At 54.5% G+C, this 26,439-nt stretch overlaps 1 protein-coding gene across 1 annotated transcript in view; it reads right to left on the minus strand.

Annotated features, from left to right (window-relative positions):
- Positions 1 to 26,439, minus strand: part of DNAH1 (dynein axonemal heavy chain 1) — a 184,833-nt gene that overhangs the window by 11,788 nt on the left and 146,606 nt on the right. The window contains exons 68-75 of the mRNA XM_078877706.1: positions 26,152 to 26,351; positions 23,313 to 23,457; positions 22,355 to 22,513; positions 20,563 to 20,694; positions 17,337 to 17,507; positions 16,342 to 16,521; positions 14,657 to 14,833; positions 11,101 to 11,289 (exon numbers count right to left, since the gene is read on the minus strand). Coding sequence (XP_078733832.1) covers positions 11,101 to 11,289; positions 14,657 to 14,833; positions 16,342 to 16,521; positions 17,337 to 17,507; positions 20,563 to 20,694; positions 22,355 to 22,513; positions 23,313 to 23,457; positions 26,152 to 26,351 — 1,353 coding nt within the window. The remainder of the gene's footprint in view (positions 1 to 11,100; positions 11,290 to 14,656; positions 14,834 to 16,341; positions 16,522 to 17,336; positions 17,508 to 20,562; positions 20,695 to 22,354; positions 22,514 to 23,312; positions 23,458 to 26,151; positions 26,352 to 26,439) is intronic.

Consider the following 26,439-nt stretch of genomic DNA (forward strand, 5'->3'; position numbering starts at 1 on the left):
AAGGGCCTGGACTGAGGTGGAACAGTCGTCAGACCCTGGGTAGCCCCCAGACCTGCTGTCCTTCTAAGGGCCTGGACTGAGTAAGACAGTGGTCGGACCCAGGGTAGACCCCCAGACCCGCTGTATTTCTCAGGACTGAGGTGGGACAGTGGTCAGACCCTGGGTAGACCCCCAGACCCGCTGTCTTTCTAAGGACTGAGTGAGACAGTGGTCGGACGCTGGGTAGACCCCCAGACCCGCTGTCTTTCTAAGGACTGAGTGGGACAGTGGTCAGACCCTGGGTAGACCCCTAGACCCGCTGTCTTTCTAAGGACTGAGTGAGACAGTGGTCGGACGCTGGGTAGACCCCCAGACCCGCTGTCTTTCTAAGGACTGAGTGGGACAGTGGTCAGACCCTGGGTAGACCCCTAGACCCGCTGTCCTTCTAAGGGCCATGACTGAGTGGGACAGTGGCAGGACCCAGGGTAGACCCCCAGACCTGCTGTCCTTCTAAGGGCCGTGACTGAGTGAGACAGTGGTTAGACCCTGGGTAGACCCCCAGACCCGACGTCCTTATACAGGCCGGGACTGAGTGGGCCAGTGGCCGGGAGCCGAGGACCTTGGCTGGATCGGGTCAGGATGGCCTCCCCTAGGGTCCCTAGCCTGGAGGGCTGAGTGTCGAGTGGTCCCCACTGTGTGTGTCTCTCCAGGTCTCCTAATTTTCTCAAGCTTTTGCACCGTGCCACTCACCGTGCCACTCATTGACATGCTAATTTCTCTAACCCCTCCCTCTCTCTCCGCCCCTGCCCCCACCCCCTCTCTCTCTATTTAAGGCCTCGACACAGAGGCGTGGTTTCTCTGTGTGCCTATGTTTGTCTCTTTCTATGTATCTCTGTGATATCTGTCTGATTATATGTCTGTCTATATGTCTCTGGTTCTGGGCCTCAGTGTTAGGAGGCACGATAGCCCGGAGGCCATTACCTCCCCAGGTAGCAGGTGTAAGGGGCGGTTGCCCTTCATAGTAGTTCAAGTTTAAGTTCATTTATTAGGTATAGCCCTGTGAGCCATTCGGCTCTTGAATCGGGTGCAACCGCAACAAACAGAAAACAAAAACATGAACAAGAAAACATCTTAAAATGACTATGTGCAAACAGAAAATCAAGCAAAATATTGCTGATAGTAGGGACCTTGCATTGAGTTATTTGTTAAATAAACTGTTGCCTCAAGTAACAGCTCTCACTCGCCTTTGGGCTCACTACAGTACAGACAGGTGTGATGTCATCTAGGGCAGTCTGCGCACAGATGCCACCCTCCCTCAGCATTTCTCTGCCTGGCGTTGTTCCCACAGTCTGTGCGGTCCCCCTTCTTAAAGAGGGGGACCACCAGGGCATCCTTCCAATCCTGCATAACCCGTCCAGTGGTCCAGACTGTTGTTATGATGTCATGGAGGGCAGTCTGTGCACAAACGCCACCCTCCCTCAGCATTTCGCTTGGGAGATCATCTCTGCCCGGTGCCTTTCCTGGTCTCAGACTCCGGATCGCCCCTCTCACTTCCTCAACAGATGGCACCTCAGCCAACCAATCAGATGGGGTGGCTACTTTTCTCATGATGTTGTCTGGGCTGAGGGAATTCCCCTCCCCCAAGACCTCACATACATTCTCTGCAAACCTGCAGACCTGTTCCTGGGAGTCGGAGATCAGATTACCACTCTTTCCTCAAGGATGGAGATAGGTGAGGCGCTGCAAGTTACTTTTTTGATGGAATTAAAAATGTATTTGTGATTGCGGGCTAATGAGGCAGATTCCATCTCCTCAGCAACCGGTGCCCACCACCCATCCTTGCAGCGCCTCACGGCTATACGAATCTCCTAATGAAGGCTGCGGTAAGCCTCCTCATTTGCTGGCGTGGGATGCTGTAGACAATGAGAGTGGGCCTGTTGCTTTTTCTCAGCCAGCCTGGACACCTCCTCTGTCAGCCAGGGTGTCGGAGGAGGTCTGGACCGTGTACCCAAAGCAGCCATTGCAGCTGCATGAGTCACAGTCTTAAACCTCGCCCATTTACCCTCGACATCAGGTGGAGTGGGGGACGATGCCAACCCCAGCTGCAAGCGATGATGAAATTCTCGCTTGCAACTTTCAACAGCTAGCTGAGACCAGGCCACTATGAGTTTCAATGGGGTCCTGGGTGTACACATGTAATAACAGCTATAGAGGGTTCACGTGGGGATTGGCTTGCCGGTCCTGCTTGTAGCCAATAAGGGTTGAGATAGGGACCATGGCCCATGCGTCATCACGACAGGTCATCAGGAGTGATTGGCCTAGCCATTCGGGGCCCCAGCTAATGGGGAGCCGGATGAGGGGCGTGGTCCCGGGATTGACAGGGAACCATCGAGAATGGTCCAAGCTGTCCATGAACGATTGGCTGGGGGAACTATGTGACGAAGGTATTAAGAGCGAGTGAGAGAGAACGATCGAGAGCAGACTGAAACTGACAAGAGCAGGGTCACGCGCGGACGGGGGCTCGGGTTGCCACGTGCGCAGTGGGTAGTCTGTCCTCTCTCCGTTGTCTGCCAACAATGGAGAGTGAGTGAGCAAATGTATTGTGGAGTGGAGTGGAAATAAAAGGACTGATTCGGAAGCCGTCTCCTGAAGGATTATTACACTGGTGTCAGAAGTAATTCTGCGACTGTTTGGACGATCGTCAAGATGTCTAAGCACCTCAGAAAAAAGAACCTGCCCGTGCCTCTGTCGGAGGAAGAGGTCGAGACGGATGAAGATGGGCTGTTGGGAGCTACAGCCCAGGTCCCGCCGGCTGACGACGCTCGCCTCGACGCCTCTCAGCGTCGACCGGGGGAGGATGCGCCCACCGCAGGACCGAGAGACGAATGGCGGCTGATGGCGGAGCAGATTGAGTCGTTGCGCGCAATTCTGCTAAGCCTGGTGACCGCGGTGGCGTCCTCACCAGCCATGGGTCGCCAGATCGCCGATCAGCTGGATGCCGCGGGAAGGGGTCCTGCTATGGAAGCGGGACCCGCCATTGCTCCTGCCACGCGGGAGGACGCCGTCGTCTTGGGTGGGGCGGCTGCGCCGGAGTAGTCGGCCGCCATTTTGGGCGCGCCTACCACCACGCGGCCACCGGACGCCATTTTGTCTGCACCGAGCGGAGAGCGGGAACGGCGGCCGGAGACGCCCACGGCACGCGCCTGCCACCGCGGACATCGCCTTCCACAAATTAAAGAATTTATCGCCGGGGGCGATTGGAGTGCTTTTACGTGGCGCTTAGAGTCAGCTTTTAGATCTGTCAACTGGACGGAGGAAGAAGCGCTGGGAGCGCTACCTACGCTGCTCGATGATGTGTCTCTGGGAGTCTTCCGCTCCATTCCGGCGTCCAAGAAGAAGACACTGCGGGATGCGTTCATAGAGATGGCGGAATTTTACGACCCGCCGACATTGGCCACCAGAAAATTTATGTCGCGTCGCCGGGCACCGGAGGAATCGCCGTTGGCCTATCGGGGGGCGTTGATGGCGATGGCCATGGCCGCCTACCCCGACGCAACGGCCGAGCACTTGGATCTACTCATCCTTTCCCGCATGCTGGAGTTGTCTCAAGAGCTCAACATTTCTCTACCAGTGTCACGAACCGCTTTCATCGCGGTGGGTGGCGCGCTGCGTGGACGCTAAGTTTAATATCAAGCGGTGGGACCAGATGGCGGCGTGGACGGGGAAACCCGAGATCGACGGGCCGCCTCTGGGGTGGAATCCGCGACTGGTTGTCCACTGCTCCGACGACTCGGGCGACGACGACATGCTGGCTGCTGCTGTCCCGCATAGGATTCCGGGCCGGCGGCTGCGCGACCAGCGGGGCGACTACACGGGCCGACCGCGTGCGAGGACCGGGTCGTCCGACCACCGGCCGATGTCGGCCGCGTGTTTTAAGTGCGGCAGACGGGGCCACTTCGCCCGTGACTGCCGCTGCCGACCTCTGCTGTCGCCTCCTCCGCCAAGGGGACCTCCATCTCCTCTACCTGCCGCGGAGCTGCAACAACCTCGGGCGAGTCGGCACAAATCGGACACCCGGCAGGTCGTGTCACATCACTCATCCACTCGCACTCATTCTTACACTCCTAAGGGTAATTTAACTTCTCCTGCTCCATTGCCACGCTCTGCTACACAGTGGAAGAAATTGGCTCGCAGGATTGTGGCTGCGGCGTCGGGCTCGTCGACGGTACGCGGTACCATCGACGGCGTTGACGTCCGTATCTTGGTGGACACTGGCGCATCGGCTACCATAATTTCGGATGTAATTTTTCATTTGTTGTCCATTCCTGCGTCGAGAATACGCAAGGTTAATGATGCGTGTGTTGCCGCCAATGGGGGGAGCATGGGTATCTGCGGACAGGTGGATGTGAGCATCGCTATCGGAAATATTACCGCCGCAGGACCTGTGTTAATTTCTCGCTCGCTAGCTGTTCCATGCTTGTTGGGTACGGATTTCCTGCGCCGGATGCCGTTGCGAATACGGGTCGACCAGGACTGTTTGGAAATGCCGGGGGGTCGTAGGATGGCGTTCCTGCCTTCCCTGCTGGCCAAGGCGCCTACAGGTAACGCAGTTACTGCTGTTGTTGCGGCTACGGTGGAGGTTCCATCGGGAGCACAAATGCTTATTCCGCTACGTTACCGAAAACCACTTCAAATGGGAAGGGGTGCGAAAGGCGTGCTATTATCCCCATCGAATTCCGTATCGAAATCTTTTTCTTTGGCGGCGGCACAAACGATCGTGCGCCCAGGTCAGGCACCTTTCATACAGGTCTTGAATGGGGGACCTGATCGCGTTGTTGTTCCGGAGGGATCGGTGCTGGCTCACGCCACTACCGATTTCGCCTCCTGTGAAAAACCGCCGCGCGCTCGGACGCCCGCGGATGGGCCTCCGCATGATCGTTCACAAGAACGCTGGATCGCGGATTTATGCGGAGAGAATTCTTCCTTGTCAAATGAACATAGGAACGCCTTGCGTTCGCTGTTGCTGCAGTACACTGATGTGTTCAGCAGAAATGATTTGGACCTCGGACGCACATCGCTTTTGTCACACCATATTGACACCGGTGCGGCACCTCCCATCTGTATGCACCCTCACCGCATGAGCCCGGCGGAAAGGGAACACGTGCGTGGGGCGGTGGATGAATTGCTGGCGGCGGATATTATCTCACCATCCAATAGTCCTTGGGGCGCGCCCGTCGTTTTGGTTAAGAAAAAAGATGGTGGTACGAGGTTTTGCGTTGATTTCCGCCGGTTGAACAAAATCTCGGTAGCGGACGCGTACCCCTTACCGAGGATGGATGACTCATTGGATGCTTTATCGGGTGCTAAATTCTTTTCCACCCTTGACCTGTCCTCGGGCTTCTGGCAGCTTCCCCTCGACGACGAGTCAAAACCCAAAACGGCATTCCGCACGCCGCAAGGCCTCTTTGAATTTAATCGGTTGCCGATGGGCCTGAACGCGGCTCCGGCTACGTTTCAGCGGCTCATGGAATTGGTGTTGGCGGGACTGCAGTGGGAAACGTGCCTCATATATCTAGACGATATAATTGTCTTTAGCCGCACGTTCGAGGAACATCTCCAACGCCTTGAGACAGTTTTTCAAAGAATGCGTGCGGCTGACCTTAAGTTTAAACCGAGGAAATGCCACCTCCTGCAACACTCCGTCCGTTACCTGGGTCATATTGTCAGTTCGGACGGTGTATCCACTGACCCTCTGAAAACGAAGTGTGTACGTGAGTGGCCCACACCCACTTCAGTGGGTGATGTTCGGCGGTTTATTGGATTCGCTTCCTATTATCGCCGCTTCGTTAAGAACTTTGCGACGTTGGCAAAACCATTAAACGTTCTGACTGGCAAAAATCAAAGGTTTAAATGGGGGGCGGAGGAAGAAAGTTCCTTTAGGGCACTTCGGGACCACCTCGCCACGGCGCCTATGTTAGATTACCCAGATTTTTCACAGCCGTTCATCCTTGATACGGATGCTAGTGATATCGGCATTAGGGCCGTTTTGTCGCAACGTAAGGACGGGGTTGAGAGGGTGGTGGCGTATGGCAGCAGGGTTCTGTCCCCTGCGGAAACGCGATATTGCGTGACAAGGCGGGAACTTTTGGCAATTGTCCATTTTGTTCGATTGTACCGACCGTACCTGTATGGACGGAAATTCCTGGTCCGCACTGATCATGCGGCTTTGCAATATTCCCTCAAATTGGATCAGCCGTCAGGCCAATTGGCCCGGTGGTTAGAATCGTTACAGGAATTTTCCTTCGATATAACATACCGAAAGGGGGCCCGTCATGCGAACGCTGATGCGCTCTCAAGGCTGCCACCCGTTCCTCCGTGCACTTGCCTGACGGGCGCGCACCGCTGCGCCGCACCACCCACATCGCCCTGCGCGGTTATGGGGGCGATAGCGAATGAGGACGACGCAGGGGCGAAAGCAAAAGAGGTGGACCAGCAGGTGTCGGTGGACACCGATGATACCTTACGGCTGCCGCACGCGGTCTGGTTGCGCGAGCAGGAGGCCGATGCCTCGCTGTCTCCGCTACGTAAATTGGTTGGAAAACAGAAATCGCAATTGGCGGGCTGGAAGTGGCAAATGTTCCGGGGTAAGTCGGGATTGCTAATGTGTACCGACGGGGTGTCTGACCGACCACGCTTGGTGGTGCCTACTTCGCTTCGCTACGACCTGCTCCGTGCTCTGCACGCTGATAAGTTGATGCACCTCGGCGTCCAAAAGACTGTGGCCGCGATGCAAAAGGATTTTTTCTGGGCCGGTATGACGGCGGACATCAATGATTTTGTCCGCTCGTGCCATGACTGTGCGAAAAGGAAGCCGCCTCGGAACCACTATGTACCACCGTTGCGTTCCATTGAAGTGTCCCGTATCAACGAATTAGTGGCTCTCGACATTCTGGGGCCGTTTCCCCCGTCGGCTAGGGGCAATAAATACCTTCTGGTCGGGGTGGAATATTTTTCTCGATGGCCGATGGCCTGGCCTCTGCCCGACCAAACGGCAGCGTCCATCACCGACGCTTTCTTGAACGGGTATGTCATGGACAAGGGGGCACCTGAAAGGCTGCTCACAGATCAAGGCCGGAATTTCTCCTCTAAATTGCTTAGGGAAGTTTGTGACGCGCTAGGTACAAAGAAAGTTCGCACCTCCCCATACCATCCACAAACAGATGGTATGGTGGAACGATTCAACCGTACCCTTTCCGCTATGCTTTGTCACACTGTCAGTGAAAAGCAAACCGATTGGGACTTGCACATACCAGGCGTCTTGGCGGCATACCGCATGGTTCCGCACACGTCCACGGGATACTCACCGTTTTTTTTAATGTATGGCCGTGAAAATGTTCCACCCATCGATGTGCAACTGGGTACGCCGAGTAAACAACCGTCCCGCTCCCTGCCTGACCACGTGCGTGACTCGCTTGAACGAGTAACGGAAGCGCGAGAGGCTGCCCGGTGTGCGACGGCCCGTGCTCAGGCAATGAACGAACGGTACGCGCGTCGATCGCATACTCGCATGCCTTGGTCAGTGGGAGACCTGGCGTGGCTCCACTGCCCCCAGGTACCGGCGGGCACATCCCCTAAACTGCACAGGCCGTGGCGGGGGCCTGTGACGCTGGTAGATGTTCGGAACTCGCAAAGTATCCGCGTTCAATACGGAAAACGTCGGTGGTATGTTCATTCCTCGCGACTTAAACCCTATGTTGACGCGCGTGTCGGTCCTTCATCCCCACTAGCTGACCTGCCGGGTTCTGCCGGGCCGACTACGCTGCTTGACACGCCCGTTGATCCCAGGGGGAACTGTGTTGTGCCTCCTGCAGATGAACAGGTTCTGAGGGCTGAGGAAGCCCCCGCTGCCCCCCCTCCAACGGGGCCCGCCCTGGACGTGACCAAGCACCAACAACCTACTTCTTCTTCGAGCCTGCCACCTCCTGTCCATCCGGAAGCAAAGCGACCTAACGCTGGGAGCGGAGAGGGTCCCGCGTCGCGTACGCGGTCGAAATTTCTTCCGTTTCGTTAACGTTGATTGTTTCGCTGATTTCCCTGTCGTTACTGCGCTGCAGGGGCGCCCTAATGTATGTCGTGATTTTTTATTATTATTAAGGGTGACTGTTTTAAATGTTGTTAGGCGCAGGGACGCCGGTTCACCCTCGAATTGTTAAACGCACCTTGGTGCCCTAATAAGATGTTGCGGAATTGGTTCTTCACCCTTTTCCCAGCCGAGACGGCTAAATTTTTTCACCGGGGGGGGGGTGATGTAATAACAGCTATAGAGGGTTCACGTGGGGATTGGCTTGCCGGTCCTGCTTGTAGCCAATAAGGATTGAGATAGGGACCATGGCCCATGCGTCATCACGACAGGTCATCAGGAGTGATTGGCCTAGCCATTCGGGGCCCCAGCTAATGGGGAGCCGGATGAGGGGCGTGGTCCCGGGATTGACAGGGAACCATCAAGAATGGTCCAAGCTGTCCATGAACGATTGGCTGGGGGAACCACGTGACGAAGGTATTAAGAGCGAGTGAGAGAGAACGATCGAGAGCAGATTGAAACTGACAAGAGCAGGGTCACGCGCGGATGGGGGCTCGGGTTGCCACGTGCGCGGTGGGGACTTAGTGCGTAGTCTGTCCTCTCTCCGTTGTCTGCCAACAACGGAGAGTGAGTGAGCAAAGTGTATTGTGGAGTGGAAATAAAAGGACTGATTCCGAAGCCGTCTCCTGAAGGATTATTACACACACACCACCGGAGTGGAAGTATGGCAGGTGCATCCTACAGATGACAAGTGGATACACACACAGAGACACAGATGCGCACACAGAGATACACACAGTAGGGGGAACAGGTGGTAAATCTGCCATCTCAAACAGTCAACCCATGGCACCTGCTGGATCTGTCCCCATGACCTAATCCTGCACCTAGCCTGGCACAGCAGCCAACCCGTGGCACCTGCAGGGTCTGTCCCGTAACCTCCTCCTCCTGTACCTAACCTGGCACAGCAGCCAACCCATGACACCTGCAGGGTCTGTCCCATAACCTCCTAGTGTATAGTGTAGTGTATAGTGTGGTGTATAGTGTAGTGTATAGTGTAGTGTATAGTGTAGTGTAGTGTATAGTAGTGTAGTGTATAGTGTAGTGTATAGTGTAGTGTATAGTGTAGTGTAGTGTATAGTATAGTGTATAGTGTAGTGTATAGTAGTGTATAGTGTTGTGTGTAGTGTAGTGTATAGTGTAGTGTATAGTGTAGTAGTGTATAGTTTAGTGTATAGTGTAGTGTATAGTAGTGTAGTGTATAGTGTAGTGTATAGTGTAGTGTATAGTGTAGTGTATGGTGTAGTGTATAGTGTAGTGTATAGTATATAGTGTAGTATATAGTGTAGTGAATAGTGTAGTGTGTAATGTAGTGTATAGTGTAGTGTATAGTGTAGTGTATAGTAGTGTATAGTGTTGTGTGTAGTTTAGTGTATAGTGTATATTGTAGTGTATAGTGTAGTAGTGTATAGTGTAGTGTACAGAGTAATGTATAGTGTCATGTATAGTGTAGTGTATAGTAGTGTATAGTGTTGTGTGTAGTGTAGTGTATAGTGTAGTGTATAGTGTAGTAGTGTATAGTGTATAGTTTAGTGTATAGTGTAGTGTATAGTGTAGTGTATAGTGTAGTGTATAGTGTATAGTGTAGTGTAGTGTATAGTGTAGTGTATAGTATATAGTGTACAGTGTAGTGTATAGTAGTGTATAGTGTTGTGTATAGTGTAGTGTATTGTATAGTGTATGGTGTAGTGTATAGTGTAGTGTATGGTAGTGTATAGTGTAGTGTATAGTGTAGTGTATGGTAGTGTATAGTGTAGTGTATAGTGTAGTGTATAGTGTAGTGTATAGTAGTGTAGTGTATAGTGTAGTGTATAGTGTAGTGTACAGAGTAATGTATAGTGTCATGTATAGTGTAGTGTATAGTGTAGTGTATAGTGTAGTGTATAGTAGTGTATAGTGTTGTGTGTATAGTGTAGTGTATAGTGTAGTAGTGTATAGTGTATAGTTTAGTGTATAGTGTAGTGTATAGTGTAGTGTATAGTGTAGTGTATAGTATATAGCAGAGGTGTGGACTCGAGTCATGTGACTTGGACTCGAGTCAGACGCGAGTCATGAATTTGATGACTTGCGACTCGACTTGGACTTGCATAACAATGACTTTGTCCCACCTATGAGATGTGGACTCGAGTCATGTGACTTGGACTCGAGTCAGACTCGAGTCATGAATTTGATGACTTGCGACTCGACTTGGACTTGCATAACAATGACTTTGTCCCACCTCTGGTATATAGTGTAGTATATAGTGTAGTGTATAGTGTAGTGTGTAATGTAGTGTATAGTGTAGTGTATAGTGTAGTGTATAGTAGTGTATAGTGTAGTGTATAGTATAGTGTATAGTGTAGTGTACAGTGTAGTGTATAGTAGTGTATAGTGTTGTGTATAGTGTAGTGTGTAGTATAGTGTATAGTGTAGTATATAGTGTATTGCATAGTGTAGTGTATAGTGTTGTGTATAGTGTAGTGTAATGTATAGTGTATAGTGTAGTGTATAGTGTAGTGTATAGTGTAGTGTATAGTGTAGTGTACGGTGTAGTGTACAGTGTAGTGTACAGTGTAGTGTATAGTGTAGTGTATAGTGTAGTGTATAGTGTAGTGTGTAGTGTATAGTGTAGTGTATAGTAGTGTAGTGTATAGTGTAGTGTATGGTGTAGTGTATAGTGTATTGTATAGTTTAGTGTATAATGTAGTGTATAGTGTAGTGTATAGTAGTGTAGTGTATAGTAGTGTAGTGTATAGTGTAGTGTATAGTGTAGTGTATAGTAGTGTAGTGTATAGTGTAGTGTATAGTAGTGTATAGTGTAGTGTATAGTGTAGTGTATAGTAGTGTATAGTGTAGTGTATAGTAGTGTAGTGTATAGTGTAGTGTATAGTGTAATGTGTAGTGTAGTGTATGGTAGTGTATAGTGTAGTGTATAGTGTAGTGTATAGTGTAGTGTTGTGTACAGTGTAGTGTATGTTGTACGTGTTTGTGCTCGTCTGCGTCACCTCGTCGCGTGACTTTGCAACGCCACCACCAGCGGCAGCGCTGGCGGCGTCCTGCGGCTGCATCTGCAGCAGCGCCACCAGCAGCGCCGCCCCCTCGCTGTGCGCCAGCGTCAGGCTGGCGTTGGGGTGCAGCCCAAACACGGCCGGGGAGTCCGTGAGGGGCAGGCTGCGAGCGTACTGCAAATAGCCCTGCACACACACACACACGTTACTATACACTACTATACACTATACACTACTATACACTACACACGTTACTATACACTATACACTACACTATACACTACACACACACATTACTATACACTATACACTACACACTACATTACTATACACTATACACAGATTACTATACACTACACACACACATTACTATACACTATACACTACATTACTATACACTACACACTACAGACACACATTACTATACACTATACACTACACATTACTATACACTATACACTACATTAATATACACTACACACACATGTTACTATACACTACACACTACTATACACTATACACACACACTACTATACACACTATACACTACACATTACTATACACTATACACTACACATACACTTCTATACACTATACACTACACACACACATTACTATACACTACACACATTACTATACACTATACACTACATTACTATACACTATACACTACATTACTATACACTATACACTACATTACTATACACTATACACTACACACACATTACTATACACTATACACTACATTACTATACACTACACACACACGTTACCATACACTATACACTACACACACATTACTATACACTACACACACACATTACTATACACTATACACTACACACACACATTACTAATACTACACTATACACTACTATACACTATACACTACACACACACATTACTATACACTATACACTACATTACTATACACCACACACTACACACACACATTACTATGCACTATACACTCCATTACTATTCACTATACACTACTATACACTATACACTACACGTTACTATACACTATACACTACATTACTATACACTATACACTACACACATACATTACTATACACTATACACACATTACTATACACTATATTACTATACACTATATACTACACACTACACACACACATTACTATACACTACATTACTATACACTACACACTACACACACACATTACTATACACTACATTACTATACACTACATACTACACACACATTACTATACACTACATTACTATACACTACACACACACATTACTATACACTACACACTACACACACACATTACTATACACTACACACACACATTACTATACACTACACTATACACTACACTATACACTACCATACACTACACTACGAAACACTACACACTACTCTACCATACACGACTATACACTACACTACTACACTAGATAATACACTACACTACTATCCACTACACCCACACACAGATAGAGATCATGCACCCCCGATTGTGTGTGTCTAGGTGTGTGTGTGTAGGTGTGTGAGCGTGTGGGTGTGTGTAGGTGTGTGCTTGCGAAACGTAGACCCCCTAATGGAACATATTCGCTGGTTAGAAACATTTAGGCTGGCCTGCCTACAATCAATCCTCGGTTTAAACAGGCTGGATTGTGCGATGAGCTCACAAATCCTCGAAAGATTTGGACAAAGTCCCATCGGTAAGCACCTCTGGTAGGCAAGGCTGCATTGGCTAGGTTATGTAGCTCGCATGGACAATCGCCACATGCCCAAACAGCTTTTGTTCGGCCGGATAGAGGGGGCTAAACGGGCGCGGCACCGGCTAGAGAAGAGATGGAGTGACATGGTACAGGAGGATGTGGAGCTGAGTGGACTTGCCGATGACTGGTACCAGCGGTGTCAAGATCGGCCTCTGTGGAGGAGTGTGTAGGTGAGTGTGTAGGTGAGTGAGTATGTAGGTGAGTGAGTGTGTAGGTGAGTGAGTGAGTGTGTAGGTGAGTGAGTGTGTAGGTGAGTGTGTAGGTGAGTGAGTGTGTAGGTGAGTGAGTGTGTAGGTGAGTGAGTGAGTGTGTAGGTGAGTGAGTGTGTAGGTGAGTGAGTGTGTAGGTGAGTGAGTGTGTAGGTGAGTGAGTGAGTAGGTGAGTGAGTGTGTAGGTGAGTGAGTGAGTGTGTAGGTGAGTGAGTGTGTAGGTGAGTGAGTGTGTAGTGGTACTACTCACCGACAGCTCAGTGTTGGAGGCTATCTGCCTGTAGGTGCCACACTCGGTGTAGCTGTGTGTGGGGTCCAGAGTGTGTAGGTGAGTGAGTGTGTAGGTGAGTGAGTGAGTGTGTAGGTGTGTAGGTGAATGAGTGAGTGTGTAGGTAAGTGAGTGAGTGTGTAGGTGAGTGAGTGTGTAGGTGAGTGAGTGTGTAGGTGAGTGAGTGTGTAGGTGAGTGAGTGAGTGAGTGTGTAGGTGAGTGAGTGTGTAAGTGAGTGAGTGTGTAGGTGAGTGAGTGAGTGTGTAGTGGTACTACTCACCGACAGCTCAGTGTTGGAGGCTATCTGCCTGTAGGTGCCACACTCGGTGTAGCTGTGTGTGGGGTCCAGAGTGTGTAGGTGAGTGAGTGAGTGTGTAGGTGAGTGAGTGTGTAGGTGAGTGAGTGAGTGTGTAGGCGAGTGAGTGAGTGTGTAGGTGAGTGAGTGTGTAGGTGAGTGAGTGTGTAGGTGAGTGAATGAGTGAGTGTGTAGGTGAGTGAGTGAGTGAGTGTGTAGGTGAGTGAGTGAGTGTGTAGCTGAGTGAGTGAGTGTGTCGTGGTACAACTCACCGACAGCTTAGTGTTGGACGCTATCTGCCTGTAGGTGCCACACTCGGTGTAGCTGTGTGTGGGGTCCAGAGTGTGTAGGTGAGTGAGTGTGTAGGTGAGTGAGTGAGTGTGTAAGTGAGTGAGTGAGTGTGTAGGCAAGTGAGTGAGTGTGTAGGTGAGTGTGTAGGTGAGTGAATGAGTGAGTGTGTAGGTGAGTGAGTGTGTAGGTGAGTGAGTGAGTGAGTGTGTAGGTGAATGAGTGAGTGAGTGTGTAGGTGAGTGAGTGAGTGTGTCGTGGTACTACTCACCGACAGCTCAGTGTTGGACGCTATCTGCCTGCAGGTGCCACACTCGGTGTAGCTGTGTGTGGGGTCCCGAGTGTGTAGGTGAGTGAGTGTGTAGGTGAGTGAGTGAGTGTGTAGGTGAGTGAGTGTGTAGGTGAGTGAGTGAGTGAGTGAGCGGGTGAGCGAGTGAGTGAGTGTGTAGGTGAGTGAATGAGTAGATGAGTGAGTGTGTAGGTGAGTGAGTGAGTGTGTAGTGGTACTACTCACCAACAGCTCAGTGTTGGACGCTATCTGCCTGTAGGTGCCACACTCGGTGTAGCTATGTGTGGGGTCCAGAGTGTGTAGGTGAGTGAGTGTGTAGGTGAGTGAGTGTGTAGGTGAGTGAGTGAGTGAGCGGGTGAGCGAGTGAGTGAGTAAGTGTGTAGATGAGTGAGTGAGTGAGTAGTTGAGTGAGTGTGTAGGTGAGTGAGTGAGTAGTGGTACTACTCACCAACAGCTCAGTGTTGGAGGCGATCTGCCTGTAGGTGCCACACTCGGTGTAGCTGTGTGTGGGGTCCAGGCTCTCGGGGCTGTAGAAGTGGCTCAGCAGCTCCCAGAGCGTGCGGCGGTCCCAGTCGTCCGTCACGCGCCCCCCGTAGTTGATCTGCCCCGCTGTGTACCTGAGCACCTGCCGGTCACCAAGGCAACCGCGGAGATAACCGCCAGTGACCATGATGGTGTAAGATGATGGTGGTGGTGGTGATGATGGCAGTGGAGGGTGGGTGGGTGATTGGGTGGGTGGGTGAGTGAGTGGAGTGGGTGGGTGGGGTGGTTAGGTGGGTGGGGTGAGTGAGTGGGTGGGTGGGTGAGTGAGTGAGTCGGTGAGTGGGTGAGTGGATGAGTGGGCGGGTGGGTAGGTGGGTGGAGTGAGTGGGTGGGGTGGGTGAGTGAGTGGGTGGGTGGGTGGGTGGGTGAGTGGGTGAGTGGGTGGATGGGTGGGTGGGTGAATGAGTGAGTGGATGAGTGGGTGAGTGGGTGGGTGAGTGAGTGAGTGAGTGGGTGGGTGGGTGGGGTGGGTGAGTGAGTGGGTGGGTGGGTGAGTGGTGAGTGGGTGGGTGGGTGGGTGGATGGGTGAGTGAGTGGGTGGGTGGGTGGATGGGTGGGTGGGTGAGTGAGTGGGTGGGTGAGTGGGTGAGTGGGCGGGTGGGTAGGTGGTGGTGTAGGTGGGTGGGGTGAGTGAGTGGGTGGGTGGGTGGGTGTGTGGGGTGAGTGAGTGGGTGGGTGGGTGGATGGGTGGGTGGGTGAATGAGTGAGTGGATGAGTGGGTGAGTGGGTGGGTGAGTGAGTGGGTGGGTGGGTGCGGTGGGTGAGTGAGTGAGTGAGTGGGTGGGGTGGGTGAGTGAGTGAGTGGGTGGATGGGTGGGTGAGTGGTGAGTGGGTGGGTGGGTGGATGGGTGAGTGAGTGGGTGGGTGGGTGGGTGGGTGGGTGGATGGGTGAGTGAGTGGGTGGGTGGGTGGGTGAGTGAGTGGATGGTTGAGTGGATGAGTGGGTGGTGGTGTAGGTGGTGGTGTAGGTGGTGGTGGTCAGGGTGGTAGTGGTGATGGTGTAGGTGATGGTGTAGGTGGTGAGGGTGGTGTGGATGGTGATGGTGTAGGTGGTGGTGGTGGTGTAGGTTTTGGTGGTGGTGTAGATGGTGTGGGTGGTGGTGGTGATGGTGTAGGTGGTGGTGGTGTAGGTGGTGGTGGTGTAGGTGGTTGTGGTGTAGGTGATGGTGTAGGTGGTGGTGGTGGTATAGGTGGTGTAGGTGGTGGTGGTGGTATAGGTGGTGTGGGTGGTGATGGTGTAGGTGTAGGTGGTGGTGGTGTAGGTGGTGGTGATGGTTTAGGTGGTGGTGTAGGTGGTGGAGTAGGTGGTGGTGGTGGTGTGGCTGGTGTGGGTGGTGGTGTAGGTGATGGTGTAGGTGGTGGTGAGGGTGGTGTAGGTGGTGGTGGTGATGGTGTAGGTGGTGGTGGTGTGGGTGGTGGTGGTGTAGGTGGTAGTGGTGGTGTGGGTGATGGTGTAGGTGGTGTGGGTGGTGATGGTGTAGGTGGTGATGGTGTAGGTGGTGGTGGTGTAGGTGGTGGTTAGGTGGTGGTGGTGTAGGTGGTGGTGGTGTAGGTGGTGGTGATGGTGTAGGTGTTGGTGGTGGCGGGTACCTTGAAGGGGACGCTGTTGTACTCCCCCAGGAACATGTGCAGCTGGCTCACACAGATGCTGAGGTCGCCCTCCGTGAACTCGTACGGGACGTTGAACCCCAGCGGCCCGTAGCGGCGGCGCTCCAGAGACACGCCGTGGAACAGGCACAGCGCCAGCAACAGAGACTTCAGCTCCGTCGGCTGCACACACAGAGACACAGTTACACAGTGAGAGACACAGACAGAGACACAGAGACACAGCGATAGACACAGAGACACAGAGACACAGACAGAGACACAGTGAGAGACGCACGCAGACAGAGACACAGACAGAGACACAGAGACACAGACAGAGACACGCCGTGGAACAGGCACAGAGCCAGCAGCAGAGACGTCAGCTCCATCGGCTGCACAGACAGAGACACAGACAGAGACACAATGAGAGACGCACGCAGACAGAGACATAGACAGAGGCACAGAGACACAGCGATAGACACAGAGACACAGACAGAAACACAGAGAGACACAGAGAGACACAGAGAGACACAGAGAGACAGAGACACAGACAGAGACACACGCAGACAAAGACACAGAGAGACACAGAGAGACAGAGACACAGACAGAGACACACGCAGACAGAGACACAGAGAGACACAGAGACACAGAGACACAGACAGAGACACAGAGAGACACAGACAGAGACACAGAGACACAGCGAGAGACACAAACGGTGAGCGGTGGTGGCGTTAAATGGTGAGCGGTGGGTGGTGAGTGCTGAGTAGTGAGCGGTGGTGAGTGGTGGGGTGAGTGGTGGTGAGTCGTGGTTTGTGGTGGTGAGTGGTGGTGAGTGGTGAGTGGTGGTGAGTGGTGGTGAGTAGTGGTGAGTGATGAGTGGTGGTGAGGAGCTCACCTTGGCACAGGAGGAGACAAAGTCCTCGCTGAGGCCTGCGAAGGCTTTCACGAGGAGTGGTGGTGAGCGGTGAGTGGTGAGGAGTGGTGAGTGTTGGTGAGCTCACCTTGGCACAGGAGGAGATGAAGTCCTCAGCGAGGCCTGCGAAGGCCTTCACGAGGCTGCTGCGGACGCCACGTGGAGGCTCCAGCGCCATCTTGGAGGAGTTCTGCAGCAGCGACACGGGGAAGTGGGGGCTGGGCAGACTCGTGACACACAGACAGAAGTCGCGGTGGACCTGGGGACAGACACACAGAGACACACAGACAGACGGGTGAGACACAGAGACACACAGAGACACAGACACAGGCTGGGGAGACTCGTGACACACAGACAGAAGTCTCGGTGGACCTGGGGAGACACAGAGACACACAGAGACACACAGACAGACACAGAGACACACAGACACAGAGACACAGACACAGAGACAGAGACACAGACAGACACACAGACACAGAGACACAGACACACACACACATAGACAGGCTGGTGAGACACAGACACAGCGACACGGGGAAGTGTGGGCTGGGGAGACTCGTGACATACAGACAGAAGTCGCGGTGCACCTGCGGAGACACAGAGACAGAGACACAGACACACACAGAGACAGAATCACAGAGACAGGCTGGTGAGACACAGAGACATAGACACACACACAGACACACTAGTGAGGCACACAGACACAGAGACACAGCGACACGGGGAAGTGGGGGCTGGGGAGACTCGTGACACACAGACAGAAGTCACGGTGGAACTGCAGAGACACACACAGACACAGAGACACACAGAGACACACAGAGACACACAGAGACACAGACACTGGTGAGACACAGAGACACACAGACACACACACAGACTGGGGAGACACAGACAGAAGTCACGGTGGACCTGCAGATAGAGACACACAGACACAGACACACAGAGACACACTGGTGAGACACAGACACACAGAGACACAGACAGAGACAGGCTGGGGAGACTCGTGACACACAGACAGAAGTCTCGGTGGACCTGGGGAGAGACATAGACACACAGAGACACAGAGACACAGACACAGAGACACACAGACACAGAGACACACAGAGACAGAGACAGAGACACACAGAGACAGAGACACAGACACAGAGACACAGAGACACACAGAGACACACAGAGACACACAGAGACACACAGAGACACACTGGTGAGACAGGCTGGGGAGACTCGTGACACACAGACAGAAGTCGCGGTGGACCTTGAGATAGAGAGACACAGACAGGCTGGTGAGACACACACACAGAGACACAGAGACACAGAGACAGATAGACAGAGACATGCTGGGGAGACTCGTGACGCACAGACAGAAGTCGCGGTGGACCTGGGGAGACACAGAGACACAGAGACACAGGCTGGGGAGACTCGTGACGCACAGACGTGGTGGACCTGCAGATAGAGACACAGAGACACACACACAGAGACACAGAGACTGGTGAAACACACACACACACACACAGAGACAGACTGGTGAGACACAGAGACACAGAGACAGAGACACAGACACAGAGACACAGAGACAGACACAGAGACACAGAGACAGAGACACACAGACACAGACACACAGAGACATGGGGACAGACACAGGATCGACTGGTTTGTCCCGTAACCTCCTCTGCTCCTGCACCTAGCCTGGCACAGCAGTCATCCCCATAGACACCTGCAGGGTCTGTCCCGTGACCTCCTGCACCTAGCTTGGCACAAGCAGTCGTCCCCATAGACACCTGCAGGGTCTGTCACGTGACCTCATGCACCTAGCCTGGCACAGCAGTCATCCCCATAGACACCTGGAGGGTCTGTCACGTGACCTCATGCACCTAGCCTGGCACAAGCAGTCGTCCCCATAGACACCTGCAGGGTCTGTCCCGTGACCTCATGCACCTAGCCTGGCACAGCAGTCGACCCCATAGACACCTGCTGGGTCTGTCCCGTGACCTCATGCACCTAGCCTGGCACAAGCAGTCGTCCCCATAGACACCTGCAGGGTCTGTCACGTGACCTCATGCACCTAGCCTGGCACAGCAGTCGACCCCATAGACACCTGCTGGGTCTGTCCCGTGACCTCATGCACCTAGCCTGGCACGGCAGTCGACCCCATAGACACCTGCAGGGTCTGTCACGTGACCTCATGCACCTAGCCTGGCACAAGCAGTCGTCCCCATAGACACCTGCAGGGTCTGTCCAGTGACCTCATGCACCTAGCCTGGCACAGCAGTCGACCCCATAGACACCTGCTGGGTCTGTCCCGTGACCTCATGCACCTAGCCTGGCACGGCAGTCGACCCCATAGACACCTGCAGGGTCTGTCACGTGACCTCATGCACCTAGCCTGGCACAAGCAGTCGTCCCCATAGACACCTGCAGGGTCTGTCCCGTGACCTCATGCACCTAGCCTGGCACAGCAGTCGACCCCATAGACACCTGCTGGGTCTGTCCCGTGACCTCATGCACCTAGCCTGGCACGGCAGTCGACCCCATAGACACCTGCTGGGTCTGTCCCGTGACCTCCTGCACCTAGCCTGGCACAGCAGTCATCCCCATAGACACCTGCAGGGTCTGTCCCGTGACCTCATGCACCTAGCCTGGCACAGCAGTCATCCCCATAGACACCTGCTGGGTCTGTCCCGTGACCTCATGCACCTAGCCTGGCACAGCAGTCATCCCATAGACCCCTGCAGGGTCTGTCCCGTGACCTCATGCACCTAGCCTGGCACAGCAGTCATCCCCATAATGACCTGCAGGGTCTGTCCCGTGACCTCATGCACCTAGCCTGGCACAGCAGTCATCCCCATAATGACCTGCAGGGTCTGTCCGGTGACCTCCTGCACCTAACCTGGCACAGCAGTCATCCCATAGACCCCTGCAGGGTCTGTCCCGTGACCTCATGCACCTAGCCTGGCACAGCAGTCATCCCATAATGACCTGCAGGGTCTGTCACGTGACCCCCCCCCCCCCTGGTGCACCTAGCCTGGCACAGCAGTCATCCCATAGACACCTGCAGGGTCTGTCTCGTGACCTCATGCACCTAGCCTGGCACAGCAGTCGACCCATAGACACCTGCAGGGTCTGTCACGTGACCCCCCCCTGGTGCACCTAGCCTGGCACAGCAGTCATCCCATAGACACCTGCAGGGTCTGTCACGTGACCCCCCCCCCCCCCCCCCCGGTGCACCTAGCCTGGCACAGCAGTCACCCCATAGACACCTGCAGGGTCTGTCACGTGACCCCCCCCATGGTGCACCTAGCCTGGCACGGGCTCACCTTGTCCGGCTCGATGCCGCTGACGAGGGCTTCCAGTGTTGGCATCCAACTGGGCGCCAAGTGGCAGTTTTGCAGGAAGAGCCAGCGACCTCGCTCCATTGAGGATCGCATCAGAGCCTCCGCTCTCGGACCCTGCGCACAGAGACAGAGAGACAGAGACACAGAGACAGAAAGACAGAGACACAGAAACAGAGAGACAGAGAGACAGACAAAACAGAGACACAGAGACAGAGAGACAGAGAGACAGAGACACAGAAACAGAGAGACAGAGAGAGACAGAGAGTCAGAGACAGAGAGACAGAGAGAGACAGACAGATGCCCAGACCCATTGTTGAACCCAGCCTCCCAGTGTCCCTGCCCCCGTGTCCCACTGCCCCCGTGTCCCACTGCCCCCCCCCCCCCCCTGTCCCTGTCCTCGTGTCCCACTGCCCCCGTGTCCCACTGACCCCCCCCCTGTCCCTGTCCCCGTGTCCCACTGCCCCCGTGTCCCACTGACCCCCCCCTGTCCCTGTCCCCGTGTCTCACTGCCCCCGTGTCCCACTGCCCCCGTGTCCCACTGCCCCCCCCCCCTGTCCCTGTCCCCGTGTCTCACTGCCCCCGTGTCTCACTGCCCCCGTGTCTCACTGCCCCCGTGTCCCACTGCCCCCGTGTCCCACTGCCCCCCCCGTCCCTGTCCCCGTGTCTCACTGCCCCCGTGTCCCACTGCCCCCGTGTCTCACTGCCCCCGTGTCTCACTGCCCCCGTGTCCCACTGTCCCCGTGTCTCACTGTCCCCGTGTCTCACTGTCCCCGTGTCTCACTGCCCCCGTGTCTCACTGTCCCCGTGTCTCACTGTCCCCGTGTCTCACTGCCCCCGTGTCTCACTGCCCCCGTGTCCCACTGTCCCCGTGTCCCACTGTCCCCGTGTCCCACTGTCCCCGTGTCCCACTGTCCCCGTGTCTCACTGCCCCCGTGTCTCACTGCCCCCGTGTCTCACTGCCCCCGTGTCCCACTGCCCCCGTGTTCCACTGCCCCCCCCCCCGTCTCTGTGTCTCACTGTCCCCGTGTCCCACTGCCCCCGTGTCCCACTGTCCCCGTGTCTCACTGCCCCCGTGTCTCACTGTCCCCGTGTCTCACTGCCCCCGTGTCTCCCTGTCCCCGTGTCTCACTGCCCCCGTGTCCCCCTGTCCCCGTGTCTCACTGTCCCCGTGTCCCACTGTCCCCGTGTCCCACTGTCCCCGTGTCGCACTGTCCCCGTGTCTCACTGCCCCCGTGTCTCACTGCCCCCGTGTCCCACTGCTCCCGTGTTCCACTGCCCCCCCCCCGTCTCTGTGTCTCACTGTCCTCGTGTCCCACTGTCCCCGTGTCTCACTGTCCCCGTGTCCCACTGCCCCCGTGTATCACTGCCCCCGTGTCCCACTGTCCCCGTGTCTCACTGCCCCCGTGTCCCCCTGTCCCTGTGTCTCACTGTCCCCGTGTCCCACTGCCCCCGTGTCCCACTGTCCCCGTGTCTCACTGCCCCCGTGTCTCACTGCCCCCATGTCTCACTGCCCCCGTGTCTCACTGCCCCCGTGTCCCACTGCCCCCGTGTCTCACTGCCCCCGTGTCCCACTGTCCCCGTGTCTCACTGCCCCCGTGTCCCCCTGTCCACGTGTCTCACTGCCCCCGTGTCCCACTGCCCCCGTGTCCCACTGCCCCCCCCCCCCTGTCTCTGTGTCTCACTGTCCCCGTGTCTCACTGTCCCCGTGTCCCACTGCCCCCGTGTCTCACTGCCCCCGTGTCTCACTGCCCCTGTGTCTCACTGCCCCCCCCACCTGTCCCTGTCCCAGGGAAACGGCGCTCAGCTTCTTGGCGAAGCGGCGCTCCTCGGCGTAGGCGGCGAGTGCCGACGCCGGATCGGTGCCGGGGGAGAGGAGCAGCAGCACTGGCACGGTGGGAGACGCGTCGGCAAACACCGTCGCCAAGTCAGCCACCTACACACACGGTGAGTCAGTGTGGTGAGTCTGTGTGGTGAGTCAGTGTGGTGATTCTCTGTGTGGTGAGTCTGTGTGTCTCTGTGTGGTGAGTCTGTGTGTCTCTGTGTGGTGAGTCTGTGGGTGGTGAGTCTGTGTGGTGAGTCTGTGTGGTTGAGAGGAGCAGCAGCACCGGCACGGTGGGAGACGCGTCGGCAAACACCGTCGCCAGGTCGGCCACCTACACACACGCGGTGAGTCTCTGTGGTGAGTCTGTGTGGTGAGTCTCTGTGTGTGGTGAGTCAGTGTGTGGTGAGTCAGTGTGGTGAGTCTGTGTGTCTCTGTGTGGTGAGTCTGTGTGTGGTGAGTCTGTGTGGTGAGTCTGTGTGGTGAGTCTCTGTGTGGTGAGTCTGTGGGTCTCTGTGTGGTGAGTCTGTGGGTCTCTGTGTGGTGAGTCTGTGGGTCTCTATGTGGCGAGTCTGTGTGTGTCTTTGTGGTGAGTCTGTGGGTATCTGTGTGGTGAGTCTGTGGGTCTCTATGAGTGAGTGTATGTCTTTGAGTGGGTCTCTATGAGTGGGTCTCTATGAGTCAGTGCATGTCTATGAGCGGCACCATTGGCTCGATGAACTCGGGGCCCAGGCTCTGAGCCAACAGCGCCTGCATGTCTATGAGTGGGTCTCTATGGGCGAGTGCATGTCCATGAGTGGGTCTCTATGAGTGGGTCTCTATGAGTGACTGCATGTCTATGAGTGGGTCTCTATGGGTGAGTGCATGTCTATGAGTGGGTCTCTATGAGTCAGTGCATGTCTATGAGCGGCACCATTGGCTCGATGAACTCGGGGCCCAGGCTCTGAGCCACCAGCGCCTGCATGGCGCTGCTCAGGGCGTCTGAGCGGAGGCAGCGCAGCAGCAGCAGCCGCTGGGAGGCGTTCAGGCGGGAGGCCCACGGCTCCGGGAGGGGGGCTCTGAGACACAGAGACACACAGACAAAGATCACCCGTGTAGCCCAAACAGGCTGTAGGGACAAGTGCTGTCAACGAGCACCTATGAAGGCCGGCACGGCACACGAGGGGGTGGGTGGCCTGCACCACGCCCGGCCGCCTTTGTGTCCCCAGTGGCAATGTTTACACATCGCACCGGGTACTCATTTGAGGCTGAGTTGACCTAGGGGAGGCCCAGGGCCGGTTCGGATAATCGTCACTGGCGTTGGCCATGAGCAGGAATCGAACTCGGGTCTCCAGGTACACACAGACAACAACCGCCATTCGCCACTAAGTGGCGGTGACGTCACCACGACGCTTGTGCCAGGCCATGTGCACCTTGAGGTCACGTGAAGTATCGAACGTCCGCTGGCAGGAGGTCACGGGGCAGACCCAGGTGCCATGGGTCGACTGACTGAGATGACTGAGACGACTGGCTGATGCACCACCTGTGCCCCCTACTGTGCCAACTTGCTGTGCTTTAGCCACCCGGCGCCCCGCTCGTTGTTGTAATCGTCGCTCCTCCGCCCTCCGTTGTTGTTGGAGGGCGACTGCCTCCAACTGCCCAGTAGCGTCCTTCACGAGCCTCCTCCACAGAGGCCGATCTTGACACCGCTGGTACCGGTCATCGGCAAGTCCACTCAGCTCCACGTCCTCCTGTACCACATCACTCCATCTCTTCTCTAGCCCGTGCTGCGCCCGTTTTGCCCCCTCGATCCGGCCGAACAAAAGCTGTTTCGGCATGCGGTGGCTGGGCATGCGGGCTACATGACCCAACCAACGCAGCCTTGCCTGCCGGAGGAGCTCACGGATGGGACTTTGTCCAGGTCTTTAAAGGATTTGTGAGCTCCTCACACAATCCAGCCTGGTTAAACCCAGGATTGATCGTAGGCAGGCCAGCCTAAATGTTTCTAACCGGTGAAGATGTTCCATTAGGGGGGTCCACATTTCGCAAGCGTAGAGAAGGGAGGGAATGACCGTGGCCGAGAAGACCTGAAGCTTTGTGTGGAATGAGAGACCAGGTAGCTTCCACACAGTGTTACGCAACCGATGTAAAGTTAATGTCGCTCGACTGATTCGGAGTGAGACCTCTGCTGTCAAACCGGAGCCGGTCATGAGCACACTGCCCAGGTATGGACGAGGAATTCCCCCCATCGGGTGCCATCTTGGATGGCGCTGGGGGGGGGGGTGCAACTGAGACATGGTCGATGGCGGCACGGGTGAGGGCGACACGGTGGGAGAAGCACAACCACCCCCACCGCCACCCTCACCGCCACAACCCCCACCACCCCCACCACCACCATCACCCCCACTGCCACTGCCACCACCACCCCCACCCACACCGCCACCACCGCCACCACCACCACCACCGCCACCACCACCACAGCCTCCGGGCAATCTCTCTCTATGTATCTCTCTCTCTCTATGTGTATACATATGTAGAGGTGTTACGGGAGCGCAAACAAACACACTGGGCGTGGTTATGCCCGTACGCCAAGAGATGCTTACATCCACGTCCGCACCGTTGAGCCTGGGGGGCTAACGCGGCGCTGGGATCCCCCACGGCCCCACCCCTCGGTGGGGGAGTTGCTATATAAGGCGGTGAGCCGGAGGGCTCGGGGTTCAGTGTTCAGCTTAAACCAGCGAAGCAAGAAGACCTGCTAGATAGGCCCTGGGACTCCCCTGGATCGCCGTCCTTCTAAGGAGCGACCAGGGCAAGCCAGTGGCGTGGCCACGAGAGCCCAGAGCCGATGTTTTTGTAAGAGCCGGTCTGGGGACTCAGGGTGCCGTAATCCCAGCTTAACCAGAGCTGGGTCAGCTAGCCACCCCTAGCCCTGTAGTGGAGGACCTAGGAGTAGGCTAGCTGTGACAGAGATTGTGTGATCTCCCTGTTAGACGGGTAAAGGGGCCGATACCCCTTCGAGTGTTGTATATCTCGGCCTGTAATATACATTGTGGTTAATAAATAAGTGTGCCTCCGACTACGTCGTCCAAGTCTCCTTGAACCTACTACAGATGTGAGGCGGTGGTGGTGCCTGCAGCACCTGTGTGGCTCGGGGCTGTATCTCTGTCTCTCTCTCTATGTATATCTCTCTCACTATCTCTCTATGTATCTGTCTCACTATCTGGTGGTGGTGCCTGCAGCACCTGTGTGGCTCGGGGCTGTATCTCTCTCTCTCTATGTATATCACTATCTCTCTCTCTATGTATATCACTATCTCTCTCTATGTATATCTCTCTCACTATCTCTCTCTATGTATATCACTATCTCTCTCTATGTATATCTCTCTCACTATCTCTCTCTATGTATATCACTATCTCTCTCTATGTATATCACTATCTCTCTCTATGTATATCACTATCTCTCTCTATGTATATCTCTCTCACTATCTCTCTCTATGTATATCACTGTCTCTCTCTCTATGTATATCTCTCTCACTATCTCTCTCTATGTATATCACTATCTCTCTCTATGTATATCACTATCTCTCTCTATGTATATCACTATCTCTCTCTATGTATATCTCTCTCACTATCTCTCTCTATGTATATCACTATCTCTCTCTCTCTATGTATATCTCTCTCACTATCTCTCTCACTATCTCTCTCACTATCTCTCTCTCTATGTATATCTCTCTCTTTATCTGGTGGTGGTGGTGGTGGTGGTGCCAGCAGCACCTGTGTGGCTCGGGGCTTTCGAACACGGCCTGGAAGTGGCCGGCGAGGGCCCCGAAGTCCGCGGCGAGCGACGAGAATCGGCGGAGCGCCGAGAGAGCCTGGAGCTCTCCCCAGGCTCGCTCCGGGAGCCACAGCGGAGCCGGGTTGGGGAGCACAGTGGGGGGCACGGCCCCCCCGGAGAGCAGGAACCTCCACTCATCCTGCAGAGAGACACGGGGAGAGAGAAAGACACAGGGAGAGAGACACAGAGAGAGAGAGAGACACTGAGAGAGAGAGACACTGAGAGAG

This window comes from Lampetra fluviatilis, chromosome 48 (genome assembly GCF_964198595.1).
Source record: "Lampetra fluviatilis chromosome 48, kcLamFluv1.1, whole genome shotgun sequence".
Taxonomy (NCBI): Eukaryota; Metazoa; Chordata; class Hyperoartia; order Petromyzontiformes; family Petromyzontidae; genus Lampetra; species Lampetra fluviatilis.